The sequence below is a fragment of the Ranitomeya imitator genome, chromosome 5 (assembly GCF_032444005.1).
Source record: "Ranitomeya imitator isolate aRanImi1 chromosome 5, aRanImi1.pri, whole genome shotgun sequence".
In the NCBI taxonomy this organism is placed as follows: Eukaryota; Metazoa; Chordata; class Amphibia; order Anura; family Dendrobatidae; genus Ranitomeya; species Ranitomeya imitator.
In genome coordinates this window covers 132,643,672-132,660,542 of record NC_091286.1, presented here as the reverse complement: position 1 = coordinate 132,660,542, position 16,871 = coordinate 132,643,672, and the positions used below count along the sequence as shown (strand labels likewise).

The window sequence follows — 16,871 nt, the reverse complement described above, 5'->3', positions numbered from 1 at the left end:
CTTTTCTAAAATGGTTCATCTTGTACCCTTGCCTAAGTTGCCTTCCTCCTCTGAGTTGGTCCCTCTGTTTTTCCAGAACGTGGTTCGTTTGCATGGGATTCCGGAGAACATCGTTTCTGACAGGGGATCCCAGTTTGTGTCTAGATTTTGGCGGACGTTCTGTGCTAAGATGGGCATTGATTTGTCCTTTTCGTCTGCATTCCATCCTCAGACGAATGGCCAGACGGAGCGAACTAATCAGACCTTGGAAACTTATTTGAGGTGTTTTGTTTCTGCTGATCAGGATGACTGGGTTACCTTTTTGCCGCTGGCCGAGTTTGCCCTTAATAATCGGGCTAGTTCTGCTACCTTGGTTTCTCCTTTCTTTTGTAATTTGGGGTTTCATCCTCGTTTTTCCTCTGGTCAGGTGGAGCCTTCTGATTATCCTGGAGTGGACATGGTGGTGGATGGGTTGCATTGGATTTGGAGTCATGTGGTGGACAATTTGAAGTTGTCCCAGGAGAAGGCTCAGCAGTTTGCTAATCGCCATCGCCGCGTGGGTCCTCGACTTCGTGTTGGGGACTTGGTGTGGTTGTCTTCTCGTTTTGTTCCTATGAAGGTCTCTTCTCCTAAGTTCAAGCCTCGGTTCATCGGTCCTTATAGGATCTTGGAAATTCTTAACCCTGTGTCGTTTCGTTTGGATCTCCCAGCATCGTTTGCTATTCATAATGTGTTCCATCGGTCGTTGTTGCGGAGGTATGAGGTACCTGTTGTTCCTTCGCTTGAGCCTCCTGCTCCGGTGCTGGTGGAGGGAGAATTGGAGTATGTTGTGGAGAAGATCTTGGATTCTTGTGTTTCCAGACGGAAACTCCAATATTTGGTCAAGTGGAAGGGTTATGGTCAGGAGGATAATTCTTGGGTGGTTGCCTCTGATGTTCATGCTGATGATTTGGTCCGCGCTTTTCATAGGGCTCATCCTGGTCGCCCTGGTGGTTCTCGTGAGGGTTCGGTGACCCCTCCTCAAGGGGGGGGTACTGTTGTGAGTTCTGTTTTTGGGCTCCCTCTGGTGGTTACTGATGGTACTGGGTGATTTGTGTTCTGCTGTCTCTGGTGTCCACCTGTTCTATTAGGATTTGGGAGTTTCCTATTTATCCGGGCTTTCTTGTCATTTCCCCGCCGGCTATCAAGGTTATCAGAGTGTTTTGTTACCTCAGCTTCTGGCTTCAGTAATCTTCAGGACAAGCTAAGTTTTGATTTTCTTGTTCCACGTTTTGCTTTATTTTTGTCTTGTCCAGCTTGCATATAATTGTCTCTTTGCTGCTGGTTGCTTTAGTGGGCTGTAATTGCTCCTCATGTCCCATGAGTTGGAACATGAGTTCAAGTAATTACAGGATGGTTTTTTGAAGGGTTTGTTGTTTGTTATTGTTATAACATATTGTTATTTGTGTGTTCAGGTTTAGGGTCGCGGTCAGCTTAGGTTCCATCACCCTAGAGCTCGTTGGTGCTTGTCCTTTTGTGATTCCCTGCCATTGGAATCATGACACCAAGCATCGCGTGGTGGTCTTGACAGATCACAAGAATTTGACTTATCTTGAGTCTGCCAAACGGTTGAATCCGAGACAGGCTCGATGGTCGTTATTTTTCTCCCGTTTTGATTTTGTGGTTTCGTACCTTCCGGGCTCTAAGAATGTGAAGGCTGATGCCCTGTCAAGGAGTTTTGTGCCTGACTCTCCGGGTGTTCCTGAGCCGGCGGGTATTCTCAAAGAGGGGGTAATTTTGTCTGCCATCTCCCCTGATTTGCGGCGGGTGCTGCAAAAATTTCAGGCTGATAGACCTAACCGTTGCCCAGCAGAGAAACTGTTTGTCCCTGATAGATGGACTAGTAGAGTTATCTCTGAGATTCATTGTTTAGTGTTGGCTGGGCATCCTGGAATCTTTGGTACCAGAGATTTGGTGGCTAGATCCTTTTGGTGGCCGTCTTTGTCACGGGATGTGCATTCTTTTGTGCAGTCCTGTGGGACTTGTGCTCGGGCTAAGCCCTGCTGTTCTCGTGCCAGTGGGTTGCTTTTGCCCTTGCCGATCCCAAAGAGGCCCTGGACGCATATTTCTATGGATTTTATTTCGGATCTCCCCGTCTCTCAAAAGATGTCGGTCATTTGGGTGGTTTGTGATCGCTTTTCTAAGATGGTCCATTTGGTACCCTTGTCTAAATTGCCTTCCTCCTCTGATTTGGTGCCACTATTTTTCCAGCATGTGGTTCGTTTACATGGTATCCCGGAGAACATCGTTTCTGACAGAGGTTCCCAGTTTGTTTCGAGGTTTTGGCGATCTTTTTGTGCTAGGATGGGCATTGATTTGTCTTTCTCCTCGGCTTTCCATCCTCAGACAAATGGCCAAACCGAACGAACTAATCAGACTTTGGAAACATATCTGAGATGCTTTGTTTCTGCTGATCAGGATGATTGGGTGTCCTTTTTGCCGTTGGCTGAGTTCGCCCTTAATAATCGGGCCAGCTCGGCTACTTTGGTTTCGCCGTTTTTCTGCAATTCTGGTTTCCATCCGCGTTTCTCTTCAGAGCAGGTTGAGTCTTCGGACTGTCCTGGTGTAGATACTGTGGTGGATAGGTTGCAGCAGATTTGGACTCATGTGGTGGACAATTTGACATTGTCCCAGGAGAAGGCTCAACGTTTCGCTAACCGCTGGCGTTGTGTGGGTCCCCGACTTCGTGTTGGGGATTTGGTTTGGTTGTCGTCTCGTTATGTTCCTATGAAGGTTTCCTCTCCTAAGTTTAAGCCTCGTTTCATTGGTCCGTATAAGATTTCTGAGGTTATCAATCCTGTGTCATTTCGTTTGGCCCTTCCTGCTTCTTTTGCCATCCATAATGTGTTGCATAGGTCATTGTTGCGGAGATACGTGGCGCCTGTGGTTCCATCCGTTGATCCTCCTGCCCCGGTGTTGGTTGAGGGGGAGTTGGAGTATGTGGTGGAGAAGATTTTGGATTCTCGTATTTCGAGACGGAAACTCCAGTACCTGGTCAAGTGGAAGGGTTATGGTCAGGAAGATAATTCCTGGGTTTTTGCCTCTGATGTTCATGCTGCCGATCTGGTTCGTGCCTTTCATTTGGCTCATCCTGGTCGGCCTGGGGGCTCTGGTGAGGGTTCGGTGACCCCTCCTCAAGGGGGGGGTACTGTTGTGAGTTCTGTTGTCGGGCTTCCTCCTGTGGTCATGAATGGTACTTCGGCTGGTTCTGTCCATGGACTTTCTCTGGTGGCTGTGGGTGTTTCTGAGTTTCCTTCCTCAGGTGACGAGGTTAATTCGTTAGCTGGCTGCTCTATTTAACTCCACTTTGATCTTTGCTCCAGGCCACCTGTCAATGTTCCAGTATTGGTCTAGTTCACTCCTGGATCGTTCTTGTGACCTGTCTTCCCAGCAGAAGCTAAGTGACTGCTTGTTTTTCTCTGGTTTGCTATTTTTCTGTCCAGCTTGCTATTTCGATTGTTCTTGCTTGCTGGAAGCTCTGGGACGCAGAGGGAGCGCCTCTGCACCGTGAGTCGGTGCGGAGGGTCTTTTTGCGCCCTCTGCGTGGTCTTTTTGTAGGTTTTTGTGCTGACCGCAAAGTAACCTTTCCTATGGTAACGTTCACACTAGCGTTTCCCGTTTTGTGTCGTGTTTGCGTTGGGCGACGCAGCGGCGACGCATGCGTCATGCGCCCCTATATTTTACATGGGGACGCATGCGTCTTTTTGTGCTGCGTTGTGCGACGCATGCGTCTTTTTTGCCGCAAGCTTCGGACCAAGAAAACGCAACAAGTTGCATTTTTCTTGCGTCCAAATTTCGGCAAAAAACGACGCATGCGTCGCAAACGCAGCGTTTTTGCGTGCGTTTTGGTGCGTTTTAGCGTGCGTTGTGCGTTGCGTCGCCGACGCAGCAGCGCACAACGCTAATGTGAACGTAGCCTATCCTCGGTCTGTTCAGTAAGTCGGGCCTCACTTTGCTAAATCTATTTCATCTCTGTGTTTGTATTTTCATCTTTACTCACAGTCATTATATGTGGGGGGCTGCCTTTTCCTTTGGGGAATTTCTCTGAGGCAAGGTAGGCTTTATTTTTCTTTCTTCAGGGCTAGCTAGTTTCTTAGGCTGTGCCGAGTTGCATAGGGAGCGTTAGGCGCAATCCACGGCTATTTCTAGTGTGGTTGATAGGATTAGGGATTGCGGTCAGCAGAGTTCCCACGTCCCAGAGCTCGTCCTATATTATCAGTAACTATCAGGTCATTCCGTGTGCTCTTATCCACCAGGTCCATTATTGTCCTGACCACCAGGTCATAACAGGCAATATACTACGTGGGCTGTGCAATATACTACGTGGACATGCATATTCTAGAATACCCGATGCATTAGAATCGGGCCACCATCTAGTAATATAATGATAGTTTATTAGTAATAGTATGCCGATGTCGGACACCCTCCCTTTGATATGGGTTCCAACACTGAGCCCACATCTTTCCTGGGACATGTCAGCTGTTTTGAACACCAGACATGTGCTCGGCATAGCCGTGGGTGGAATAGCGATCCACCTGCAGCTATTAACCCGTTAAATGCCACTGTCTAATTCTGACAGCGGCATCTAGTGTGCACTTCCGGCCGTCAGGCCGTGATCGCGGGTCATCGGTGGGTTGGCATGATAACCAGAGGACTCCTAGAGTAAATCTCAGTAAATCTACTACATACAGGTGATCTGATTATCGCCTGTATGTAGCAGAGGCAATTGGTTTATGACAGCTTCTAGTCTCCTATGGAGACTATTGAAGCATGCCAGAAGTAAAAAAAAAATTAAATATAAAAAAATATATATAAAAGTTCAAATCACTCTCCCTTTCGCCCCATTCAAAATAGAACTATAAAAAAATAAAACCTACACATATTTGGTATCGCCGCGTTAAGAATCGCCCGATCTATCAATAAAATAAGGATTAACCTCATCACTAAATGGCGTAGCAAGAAAACAAGTCAAAACACCAGAATTACGTTTTTTGGTCACCGCGACGTTGGATTAAAATGCAATAACTGGCGATCAAAAGAACGTTTCTGCTCCAATACTATCTTTAAAAACCTCAGCTCGACATGCAAAAAATAAGCCATCAACCGACCCGAGGTCAAGAAAAATGGAGACGCTACGGGTAACAGAAAAAAGGAGCAATTTTTTTTAACAAAGTTTTGAATGTTTTTTCACCACTTAGATAAAATAAGAACCTAGACATATTTGGTGTCAATGAACTCGTAATGACCTGGAGAATCACAATGGCAGGTCAGTTTTAGCATTTATTGAACTTTGTAAAAAAAACAAACAAAAAACAAGTGTGGGATTGCACTTTTGGAATATTTTTCCCGTTTTCGAGTACACGATATGTTAAAACCAATGGTGTCGTTCAAAAGTACAACTAGTCCCGCAAAAAACAAGCTCTCGTGTGGCCATATTGACGGAAAAATAAAAAAGTTATGGCTCTGGGAAGTAGGGCAGCAAAAAATGAAAATACAAAACTAAAAATACCTGAGGTCGTTAAGGGGTTGAAAAAAATCATGTGCTTTATTCACCCTCCCCAGGTCTGGTGCTGAATCTCTGCCGCTGCTCTCGATTTCTGTTATTGCCAGGAGAGCAGACGTCAATCAGTGACCGCTCGGCCTGAGTAGACGACGCTAATTAGGGTTAGTTAACATTAATACTGAGCTGACATGAGTGTTTTGAATAGAGATTGTGATTTTTGCAGTGCTAATATAATTAGTTATCATTAATAATTTCTAACATTAGGGTTAACACTCACTTACATGTTTAGGTACATGGAGCGTTAACATAAGAGTTTTTAATAATAAAATATTTGTAACAGTTTAATGCTTATTAGCAGCTGTAAAGAGCACAGATCTCAATAACAAGAAGAAACAGTGCAGCACGATCCATTATATTCCTGCAGCACTTCACAAGAGAATTTATTGAAATTCAGTGTTTTCATTCAGGCACAATAATTCTTACCGCGCTTGTCATAAACTCATGGGGACGTTTCCATGAATGGATTTTTAGATTAGCTGGTAATTCAATTTTTCCTTCAGGATCATCAAAAAAATGCTGAAAACAAAACAAAAATAGATTTATAGAAATTCTACAAAGAATAGTCCATAGAGTCTACATCCTACTGGGAGTTTCCAAATTGTGTAGAAAATGACAGAATGCCTCTTAAACAGGAATTTAGGAAATATTCCAAAAGCATACTGAGGCTAATTGGCATCCTGTGTAACTGACCCTCGCATGTGTAGGCAAGGACATACTTATACGATGAAGATTATAAATCCCACGAGGAATAATAGGCGATCAATTCTGAGCAATTTAGAAGATTACCAAAATGGACAAGGATTTAGATTTAAAGGGATTGCTCGTCTGTGAAGATTTTTTTCTTATTTAAATGCAGGTAATTGGGGCAAAAATCAGTTTTGAAATTGAGTTTTATTAAAAATGTTGAAACAGTCAATACTGGAGGGATCTTTGGTCATAAATCAACTGAGAGGAGTTCCAAAAGAGGCAAATAAGAAAAATGCAGGTAGGAGACTTACATACATTTTGTCAAACTGTCATAGTGGGCTTACTGACAGATTCTCAGTTGACTCATATTGGAGCCAACAATAGACAGAGCTAACAATATATGCATCATTGATGCCTCTAAAATGCATTTTTACTCTTTAATAATCAGCTCTCATGTGTATATCTACGCATGAAAGTGAAGACTAAATGCTAAGTAGAAGCTGAGAGGTAGAACCATGGGGCACTCAATGAAGGTTTTACTGCCCTTGGTAGGAGATAACTAAAAGTTTTATTTAAAAGCAGATGCTCTATGCCACACTGAATGCCGGAAGTTCTGTGTTCTATTAGATTTATTAACTGGAGCACTACAGAGCCGGCGACCCACAGAGGATGAGCCAGGAGATCACTTGGTCTTAGTGGTACGGCTGCTAATAAATCTGTCAGGGCACAGTGAAGGGGGTGATCGGTGGTAGAGGCCACACTTATCAGCAAAGCAGCAGTGCGGGGTCTACTGCACATAGGAGATATATATATATATATATATATATATATATATACTGCTCAGAATAAATGAGTACATCCATTTAAAAAGTAAAATTTTAATCAATATCTCACTGGATACAACAGTTTGTCTAAATCACACTTATGTCTGCATCTACTGCACGCAGTATGTAATCACACAGAGTTGAGAAATGAGATCAGTAAAAACAGACTGTCACATGTCTCACATTGCGGAAACCTGTTGTACAATATTGTGGGGGCGTTTTCTTCTTCCCCTGCATGTTGCTGCAGTCATATGATTGGACAATATCATACAGGAAGAAGAAGGATACGCCCCCAAGGCTGACACTAGGGAAGATCAATATCCTTATGGTGTAGATTATTCCAATTCAAATATTCTGTTTTACTCGATCAGACAGAGTAAATTAATATCATTATTAATTTCAGAATCATCAACAGAAATGAAATTAACATTTGGAAAACTCTAATTGCTATTCTGGTAGCCTTCAGTGCAATATACTGTACTTACTAATGCTGGGCTTTTTCCAGTTTTGTCTTTTTCCTTTCCGCCTTTTCCTGTGTCCCATTTTTCTCCATTTACTTCTGCTTCATTCCATTCTGGCCACATTGAAGATCGTCCTTTCTTAAACTCAACTGAGGCAACCAATGTATTGGCAATGACTGCCGCCACACTAGAAATTAGAACATATTAATACGTTTCATTAGGAGGTAAAAATAAAGAAACTTGTTGATAAAAACAAATATAAAATTATTTCTCATACAGTTATGTGGAAAATAATGGTGTGTTTCACCCCTTCACCCCCCTGTCTGTTTTCGCTTTTTCTGAACCAATGTCAACTTATGTAGTAAAAACTCTGGAATGAGTATTTCAGTGATACTGAGATTATTTTTTTCGTGACACATTGCACTTTATTTCTTGAGTTTATTTGTGAAAATAACGGAATTTTGGCAAACATTTTGTAAATTTCGCAATTTTCAAACTGACTTTTTATACCCTTAAGCCAAATAGTTATATCACACAAAGGAGTTAAAAAATATCATATACCACATGACTACTTTACATTAGCATAATATTTGAACATAATATTTTATTGTTAGGAAGTTAGGAGGGTTAAAGGTTGATCAGCAATTTCTTAATTTTCCAACAAAATTTACAAAACCAATTTGTAGAGACCACATCACATTTTAAATGACTTTGAGGGGCCTATATGACAGAAAATACCTAAAAGTGACACCATTTTAAAAATACCACCCCTCAAAGTGCTCAAAACCAAATTCACAAAGTGTATTAACCTGTCAGGTGCTTAACAGGAATTAAAACAATGTGAAGGGAAAAAATTAAAATTTTACTTTTTCCCTCAAAAATGTTGATTTAGCCACAAATTTTGCATTTTCAGAAGGGTAACAGGAGAAAATGGACCATATAATTAGTAGTGCAACTTCTACTGAGTATGGAAATACCCGATATGTGGTGGAAAACTACTGTTTGGGAGCACGGCAGGGCTCAAAAAGGAAGAAGCAACATTTTAGAGTGCAAAATTGGGTGGAATAGATAGTTGACACCATGTCACGTTTGCAGAGCCCCTGGTAAGCCCAAACAATGGAAATCCCCCAAAAGTTACCTTATTTTGGAAACTACACCCCTCAAGGAACTTATATAGAGATGTGTTGAGCACCTTGAACCCCCAGGTGCTTCACAGAAGTTTATAATGTTGAGCAGTAAAAATGAAAAAATAAATTTTTCCCTCAAAAATGTTGATTTTGTCTCATATTTTTCATTTTTACAAGAGTAACAGGTGAATATGGACAATAAAATTTGTTGGGCACTTTCTCCTTAGTATGCCGATGCCCCATATGTGGTTGAAAACAACTGTTTGAGAGAACAGCAGGGCTACGAAGGGAAGGAGCGCCAACTGAATTCTGGAGCTCCGTTTTGGCTGGAATAGATTGTGGATGCCATGTCACATTTGAAGATCTCTTGACATGGCAAAACAGCAGAAACATCCCACAAATGACCCCATTTTACAAATTACACCTCTCAATTCACCTAAGAATGCAGTGATCATATTGACAACGTGGGTGTGTCACAGAGTTTTCTGGGCAGTGAAGAAAGAATAATTACATTTTAACCATAAAAATTTAGCTTTAGCCCCAGATTTTACATTTTCAGACTGGGAAATGGGTAAAATGGCACCCAAATTTGTCACATAATTTTTGCTGCATGTGGAAATACCACATATGTGGCTGTTCAGTACTGATTAGCCACACGGCGAGACTCAAGAGGGACGGAGTGCAATTTTCCTAGAATATTTTGCTGACGCCATATACAGAGCCTCTAACTGCTATAAGAACAGAATCCCCCCTTCAAAGGATCCCACTTTGGAAATTATAACCCTTTGGGAATTTATCTACAGCTGTAGTGATGATTTAGCTCCATGAATGTCTTCCAGAAACAAGCAGAAGTGGATGTTGCTGAGAGCAAATAGCAAATAGGCCTTTGTCGTGCCCATACATTGTAGTGCCCAGTACATTATGTCCACCTCTTGTTTCTGGAGACATGCCTCCATAAATTAAACGGGCTCTCATTGTTACAGAAATGCCAAATATGTGGATGCTAAATGTGGTTTTAGCACACTAGGGCTCAGAAGGGAGGGGGGGGGGGCATTTGGATTTGGGAGCGCAGAATTTGCTGAATTTCTTTTGTGGGAGCCATTTAGTTTTTCCAGAGCCTTTGTACTACCAATAACATGGAAGTCCCCTACATTTCTGTTAATAGATGACAGACCTGAGTGGGGATTTCCTTTTTTTCTGGACTGAGTTGACTGAGTTGAAGCTTTTATTAGGAATATTTTGCATAAAATTTTGAATCACATTTATTCTGCGCTCTATGCTGAGCACTTACATCGGTGTTTCCATCTAAATATCTGAAAGCTGTGATTCAGATGAAACCTCTGATAGATCCAATCACTATGATGAGGCAGCAGAGTTATTCTGAACTTTACCTGGCCTCTGTTCAGCAGTGTAATTCTTTTCAGAAGAGCACGAAACTGTGGCCGACCGCACTTTAATGCATGCTTAAAAAGATGTGCACTGCCAGGTCAGAGGCCAGGCATAGGCCACAGTGTCTCTATCTGCCTCACTATAGGGAATTTTCCACCAGGGAATCTGTCCGAATCACGGATTTCAGAGATTTAAAGGGAAACCCAGGTATAAGTGCTCAGTGTGGAGCACAGGATAAATGTGAGCCGAGCCTTACTTCAATTTTTGGAAGGCAGAATGAACAAATCAAATGGGCCACTCACCATGCAGTATAAGTGGTTAGATGACTTTATTCTTCGGATCAGTGTGATTACAGCTATTCCAGATTTATATAATGTCTTTCTATTTGGCTGCTGTCACACACTAAAAGACACTTTTTTTTTCAAATACAAGTTTTCGTGATATTTGAGAGCTATAATTATTACATATTTCTACAGACAGAGTCATGTGAGGGCTCATTTTTTGCGGGACGAGTTGACATTTTTATTGGTACCATTTTCAAGCACATAAAATTTTTGATCGCTTTCTATTCTGATTTTTGCGAGTCAGAATGAACAAAAATCAGCAATTCAGGAATTTTTTTGTGGGGGTGATGGTTTATGCTTTTCCGCATGTGGCAAGAATGATAAGGCAACTTTATTCTTCAGGTCAGTACGATTCCAGCGATACAACATTTTATATATTTATTTTATGTTTTGCTGCCTTTACAGAATAAAAACTTCTATAGAAAAAAGAATTGTTTTTGCACTGCTCTATTCTAAGAGCTTTTTTTTTTTTGCGGTACAAGATGGTGTTTTCAGAGATACAAATTTGTATTTACAACTGTCTTTTTACCACATTTTATTCCGCTTTTTGTTCAGCATTTACGATGAAAAAGCATAGCTTTTTGGCCTCGTTTTTTACTTTTATTTTTTTACGTTGTTCACTCAAGGGGTTAACTAGTGTGACAGTTTTATAAGTTGGGTCGTTCAGGACGCAGCAATACCAAATATGTGTCCTTTTTTACATAAAAATACGTATTTATGGCTATAATGCTGTATTTTTTATGTTGTGATTTTTTTTTTTTTTAAACGTTTTTCCACTTTTTTTTACTAAGTTTCTCTATGGGATATTAACTTGTATTCCTCTGATCGCTGGTATAATGCATTACAATGCACCAGCATTGTAATGCTTTATACCTGTCAGTGCTGCCCTGTTAGACTCTGAGCATAGTCTAACAGGCTTTCTGTAGCTGCGTGACCAGCGTGTCGTCATAGTGATCTCAGGCTGCCATGACGTCGATCGAGCCCTCGCAATGATGACACCGGGGTGCCAATCGGATGGGACAGGGAGTCACCTTTCTCATCCAGCCTCCTAAATGTTGAGACAGATATCGACTGCTGCCCTTAGGGGGTTATATAGTGGTGCGGGCACCACTCCTGACTGGGCCATGTCTCGATTATCATGTAAACTGAGCTCTAGACAGGAATTGTGCGGGTACAGCTCCTGTGCCTGCACGATCACCATCACTTACCCATACATCAAAGGTTGGGAACCCCTTCCCTTCTATGACTTATGGGTATGTCAAAGGTCCTGAAGGAGTTAAAACATCTCAGAAAATGGCTAATCCTCATAATAGCATTTATTACCATATACACAGGCACTGGGAAAACTGCACATTCGACTGTAAATGAAAACATGAACAAAATACCGGCATCAATTTTTAAACTAAAAATGAAGGAATTGCAATAACAGACTGCTAAAAAATATAGCAGAGAAGGATTTCCATTTACAAACTGGAATATTTATAGTATAAACTGAACTTTGTTTGCAGACATAGCTTTTCTGTTAATCACTGAACTAATATTTAGTTGCATAACCATTATTTCTGATAACTGCTTTACATGACCTGTGGCATGGAGTCAAGTAACGTCTGAAACCGGCGATCAGATATTCTAGCCCCAGCTGACTGGACTACATTCCATAGTTCTTTTGCATTTTTAGGTTTTGCATCAAAAACAGCATTTTAGATGTCACTCCACAAATTCTCAATCGGATTGAGGTCTGGGGATTGGGCTGACCACTTCATAATATTAATCTTGTAGGTTTGGAACCAGGATCTTGCCTGCTTGTGTTGTGTTTGGGGTCGTTGTCCTGCCGAAATACCCATTTCAAGGACATTTCTTTTTCAGCATAAGGGAAAATTACTTCTTCCAGTATTCTGATTTATTCTAACTGGTCCTTGGTGCCTGATATACGATAAATGGGCCCAACTCCATAGTATGAGAAGCAACCCCAAACCATTATGCTTGCATCTCCATGTTTTCAGGTCTTCGCAGTGAACTGTGGCTTGAATTTAGCGTTTATGAGTTGTCTCATAAACTGTCTGCGGCCTTTAGACTCTAATAACAATCTTGCTCTCATCTGTCCATAGAATGTTGCACCTCTTCTCTTTAGGCCAATGTGCTCTTTGGCAAATTGTAACCTTTACAATACCAGTCTTTTTTTTCACCAATGGGACTTTACGAGGGTTTATTGCATAGTTTGGCTTCATGTAGGCATCTTCTGAGGGTTGCAGGACTCACAGGTAACTGAAGATCTTATATGATCTCCCTGGATGCTTCTTTGCCATTTTTGTGATTCTATGATCTATGCGGATGGTAGTATTTCTTTCCCCACATTGTGTTTTAGGTTGTGTTTGCCATTTCAAAGCATTGGGAAATCTTTTTAGCTGAGCAGTCAATTTTTTTCTGTACTTCTTTATAAGTTTTCCCCTCTCCAATCATCTTCTTGATCAAAGATCTTTGTCCTTCGGTACAATGTCTGGAACGACCCATTTTACTAATGTTGTAGAAATCAACCGAAGACAGTACAAAAAGGTAGTATACAAAGAGGCTTGTTTCTTTTATCTACCTAGTTGTAGGAAGCTATATCGAGGCGTAATAGAAGATCCAATGCAAAAATTGGAAGAGAGCCCACAACCTGCCATGTGCAGTTCCTTCTATTGGTGACATCGAGGCCAGGTGTATCTGCTTCCGTCTGGTCACAGCACATGTAATGATAGCTTGGCCAAATACCATTAAATAAGGAGCAGCAAAGAAGGCAATGATTATAAAGAGCTCACATATCAGCAATGTTATTCTGGTAGCTCGGCAAAGATGGAATAGAGCTGAACATCTTTTTTGAAGAAAAAAGGGATATCTTCCTGTTCACTATTAATTGATGTGAATTCTATCATCTTCTCAGAAAGGGATTCTGATTCACATAAGGGTTTGTGCAACCATGTCTTTTTTATGGCCGCATCACCTATTTTTTCTAGGGGAAGCCGCTCCGGGAAAATGCTGTGAGTTTCTTTTCCTGAAGAGGCTTCATTGGTGGCTTTGCAGTTGATTTTTGTGGCGTATCTGTAATTGGGGTCTTTCAAACCCTGAAATCGTTAAAAAAAGTAAGAAAAGACTGAACATGAGCACTGTAATGCCAAGTTTACATTGATGTGCACTATGTTCATTTTTAGCAGCACTTTAGCGGCACTTTTTGGGTGGATTCCAGGTGAAACCTGTCTGAAGAAGACGTTATGAGCACATACCCGAATGTGTGTTTTAGAACGTCTCACAACAGCAGACACACAACTATATAATACACAGTGCAGCTCTTCAACAACCCCTTCTTTCATCACTTTATGACCACACAGTAGCGGTAAGCGTTTTTGGTCCACAGTGGTGACTTTGAGCGCCACTGCAGTAGAGGCCATAGAGCCCTTCGCTCAGGTCCTAGGCCAGCTTCCTGCTCTACAGCTATTATTGGAGGGGCCACTGATCCTGGCCGTTTAGAGCGTGTCCGGGACTAAACAACTGATGACCTATACAAAAGATTAGGCCATTAATATGAGATCACCCAGTATCCCCATCAATCAATATCAGTAATCAAGGTATGGGGCGCAACACAGCAGCCCTGAAAACTGATTAGTGGTCGCTCCAGGGTACTGCACCTTATCTATGGCGGTACTTTTAGAACGCTGCCACAGATTTTCACTGATTTAATTATTTGAATCATTAATCTGCTGATGTAATGCTCACACATGGCATCATTGTTTTGGTCATTAGTCAGCAAATGTACTTGTAGAATGTTCCCTGCACACAAGTGTAACAAGCATATGAAAAGTTCGCTTTAAGGTGAGTTCAGTGCAGTGGATATAAAAGTGTGACTTAAACGGATGCCAAACTGACACATCTGCCTTTCTGATTTGCAAAAATGTTCAACCATTTCACTGTAGCAAAATTCTGTGAAGAATTCACAACAGAAGAGACATTTTGCAGACTGTCCTCCAATGTTATGTGGAGTGGATTTGTGAATCCTCACTGAAAATCACAACAAATTCACCAGGACTGAATATGTACGCTCTGACAACACAATTTTCACATGAATTTTGAGGCACATTCAGCACTGAAATCTGCCTATCTGATCTTAATTTGCCTCCAAATGTTTTCTACATTATGGAAATAAAGGACCGTCACTGAAATCTGGCTGACGGGATTAATTCATGCCCAGATCTATAGCAATTTGAGGTAGAAACCCAAGATTTCTGTTGCATTGGATTTTTCCAACTATTTTTTTTCTCATTGGGCTAAGAACTAACAGGCAGGTTGTTGCTCTCTGCCTGTTCTGGCCGGCACTGGCTCAGAACGATCACAGACTGCTCATGCTGGCAATTCTGCTGCTTCAAGTCAGCAGAGCGCTCTTCCTCTCCTGGGCTGCTCTGTTGATGTCATGCTGATTGACACCCAGCTCACCACAGTTATGCAGCTGGGAGACAGCTCTCATTCAGCATGACATCGACAGGCACAGCCCATCAACAGAGTGGAAGAGAATCAGTTTGTCACAGGTTTACCGCGATAGAGAGGAGTCAGAAGACCGCAGCGTCTGATTTCTCCTCCTGCACAGATTAGAAGCACTTCTTATTATTATTAAATGGTTCAAATTTCTTTTGGCAGTGCAGAGGTTAATTTGCTGTGTTTAGAGCTCCTGGAGCATTAAGGCTCTCAGCCATGCACTGTTAGCCACTCCCATCTCCTATATAATCAGGGCCCTGGCTGGCACTCATTGTCAGAGAGCTTATGCTTCATGGCTGAAGGTGGTTGTTGGTGGTTTTTGGAGAAGGCGGTTGGTGCGTTTATCTGTGATTGTTGCTAGGTTCTGAGTGTGTGATAAGTCCCCTTCTTCTCCTACTTTGATTTAACCCCATCCTCCACTCCCCGATGTTTTCCTCTGTTACATGTGTGAGTATATTTGTATGTTTTGTATTTTTCGTTACCCCTGTTCATATTACCTTGTTAGTCTGGTTGGTGTATTACAGTACACTATTACTCCCCTCTTCCCTGGGTGGGGGAAAGATACAGACTGAGGGCGGATTCAGACGCTAAGGCAAGGTACGTGGCCCCGGCATCTTCACCATCAGAAGTAATTTAGGGAACAGGGTGAGCTACGATGCCCCTAGCGTTAGGGACAGGAAATATGCCCCTGGTCCTGGGACACCCGACAACAGAGTTGTGTCACAGCTGCTCTGTCAACATGGTGTCGCTGGAAGCCACAGATTCACCGTCGGGAGCAGTCTGTGACCGCTTTGTGCCAGCAGAGATCAATGCTGGGCACAGCAGGTAGGTAGTAAGCAACTACCTGCTTGTAAGTTTTTAGGCCCATAAGAAAAAAAATAAAAAAAGTTATGAATAATCACTCCATGTGAATTTAGCCTAAATATTTGTAATTGACACCATATATCATTCCACCATTGCAGTATATCCATAAATACACAGAAGAAATAAAGAGTACATACACAGAAGCAAATGAAGTCTAAAAACTGCACCCAGAAAAATAACGTGAAGCTCAAGTGCAGATTCTCTAACAGAGCCTTGCACCTGCCATGTGCCATCTCTAATACTGGTGTCTTCTTGGAAACAGACTTACCCTGCCCTTGAGACATTAGGTCCCAGATGCCACAGCTATCACTACAAACCCCCCATGCATCTATACAACTGGCTGCACCAGGGCCCTGTCAAATAAGACAGGAATAGCATACATGGCACTTGATGTTGGAGGGCTACTATACCGCGCATTAGAGTCATCGAGTCATGCTGCCCTCTGTCGGCTACTCTAATGGGTGTTATCGTTACTGATGTCACCTGTGTTCAGAGCCGACAGGTCTCTTGGAATGCAGTGTGAGCAGGGAGTGGCTGTTGGAGACTCAGAAGGAAGCGGGACCCTTATTTTCTATAAATGGTGAATGGGGGAACAGTGTCTTGCTTTCATTTCTCTCTTTTTATGTTTTTCAGGTTTCCATTTGTGGATTACGTTGGATTCCCTGGACTACATCTGAGCTGCAAGGGGTTTTATTTTTTAATAAATTGGTGAACACGGAAAAGTGTTGGGAGTATTTTGTTAAATAAACTATTTTTTGTGTGTGTGTGTTTTTTTTTTTAATAATGGGTTAGTAATGGGGTGTCTGGAAGACGCTTCTCTATTAGTAACACCAGGGCTTCATATCTACTGTGATTTTGGAAAAATCAAAGCTGACATCAGCCCCAAGCCCTATTACCCTGGGAAGGGCCTAATAACCAGAGACCTTCCCAGTCTGATAATATCAGCCCACAGCTGTCTGCTTTACCTTTGCTGGTTTTATAAAGTAGGGGAAAAAACACATCCTTTTATTTATGTATTTATTTAATTGGTTATGTAAGCCTAACAACTGTAGAATAAACTCCACATGACAGGCACTAAAGGGTGCAAGTTT

At 42.0% G+C, this 16,871-nt stretch overlaps 1 protein-coding gene across 2 annotated transcripts in view; it reads right to left on the bottom strand.

The window, feature by feature from the left end:
- ADGB (androglobin) overlaps positions 1–16,871 on the bottom strand; it is a 591,174-nt gene that overhangs the window by 552,805 nt on the left and 21,498 nt on the right. For both annotated transcript variants that reach the window (XM_069769164.1, XM_069769163.1), the window contains exons 2-3: positions 7,578–7,740; positions 6,005–6,097 (exon numbers count right to left, since the gene is read on the bottom strand). In XM_069769164.1, coding sequence (XP_069625265.1) covers positions 6,005–6,097; positions 7,578–7,740 — 256 coding nt within the window. The remainder of the gene's footprint in view (positions 1–6,004; positions 6,098–7,577; positions 7,741–16,871) is intronic.